Source organism: Cicer arietinum, unplaced genomic scaffold (assembly GCF_000331145.2).
Source record: "Cicer arietinum cultivar CDC Frontier isolate Library 1 unplaced genomic scaffold, Cicar.CDCFrontier_v2.0 Ca_scaffold_5174_v2.0, whole genome shotgun sequence".
Taxonomy (NCBI): domain Eukaryota; kingdom Viridiplantae; phylum Streptophyta; class Magnoliopsida; order Fabales; family Fabaceae; genus Cicer; species Cicer arietinum.
Window position 1 is genome coordinate 1 of NW_027338822.1, and position 1,105 is coordinate 1,105.

The 1,105-nt window shown below is 22.0% G+C and overlaps 1 protein-coding gene across 1 annotated transcript; it reads left to right on the top strand.

Annotated features, from left to right (window-relative positions):
- The first annotated feature begins 245 nt into the window (after nucleotides 1-245).
- Nucleotides 246-560, top strand: LOC101488868 (S-protein homolog 29-like). The gene has a single exon (XM_004517080.1). It carries the CDS (start codon nucleotides 246-248, stop codon nucleotides 558-560), a length of 315 nt encoding a protein of 104 aa, XP_004517137.1.
- The last annotated feature ends 545 nt before the right edge of the window (nucleotides 561-1,105 follow it).

The window sequence follows — 1,105 nt, forward strand, 5'->3', positions numbered from 1 at the left end:
TTAGTATTTTTAACAAACAATTATTAATTTTTTATATTCATAAAATATTAACTTAAATGATTTATTTTTTTTATATATTTGAATTCTTTCCAAAAATCATTCTATAAATATATGATTTTCTTTGATCAAATATTCTAATTTCATATATTAAAGATTATTTACTTTCAAAGAAAAGATTGATCGTAGATACAATGTCTTTATTTATCCAAAAATTTCTTTTGAGATGTGTGTTGACGTTGCTGTTCATGCACAATGTTCTTGGAAATCATGTGACTATTACTAACAAATTGGAAACCGGTACGGACTTAATTGTTCATTGCAAGTCTGCCGATGATGATCTTGGAGTTCATGTTCTTCATTTTGATCAGTTGTATGGTTTTTCTTTTGGAGATACGTTTTTTGGCATAACACAATTCTATTGTTCCTTTAAGTGGAATAATGAACTTAAATGGTTTGACATATACATATCAGGTAGAGATGAATGTGAAACTTGCAATTGGACTATAAAGCAATCAGGACCATGTTTATCTTCAAACACTTGCTATGAGTGGAATAAGTAATTGATAATATATTAGACATTTGTTTATCTTCATAAATATTGTATTTAAGGGTATTGAATGGAACACCCCAAATTTTATAATAAACTATTTTATAAATGAAATAATATTTTAAATAATTAAATTGATGTATATATTATTTTAGAATATCAGTTGATCAATTTTATAATTAATTTTCTTCATACATGTGCTTTCTATGATGTGCTAATTTTATACATATTGGACTAAATAAGTAATATAAATAACAAATATTATATTTTATTTATTTATATTTTTCTAAATATAATAGTATTTTAGTGTAATATTTTAAAGAATCAGATTTTAGGCAATTTTACATCTACGTGTGCGTTCGTAACTAATAAGATATTTTCTTATTCATTTGACTAATTTAAAACGTGCAGTTAATTATATTTTTAATTATTTCTAAATATATCAAAAAAAATAAAATAAAAGAAAAGAGTAAAATGTGTTTTATAGATTAAGCCATATACAAGAGTAAAAGGTAATTAAATAATAATAATAATAATAATAATAATAATAATAATAAT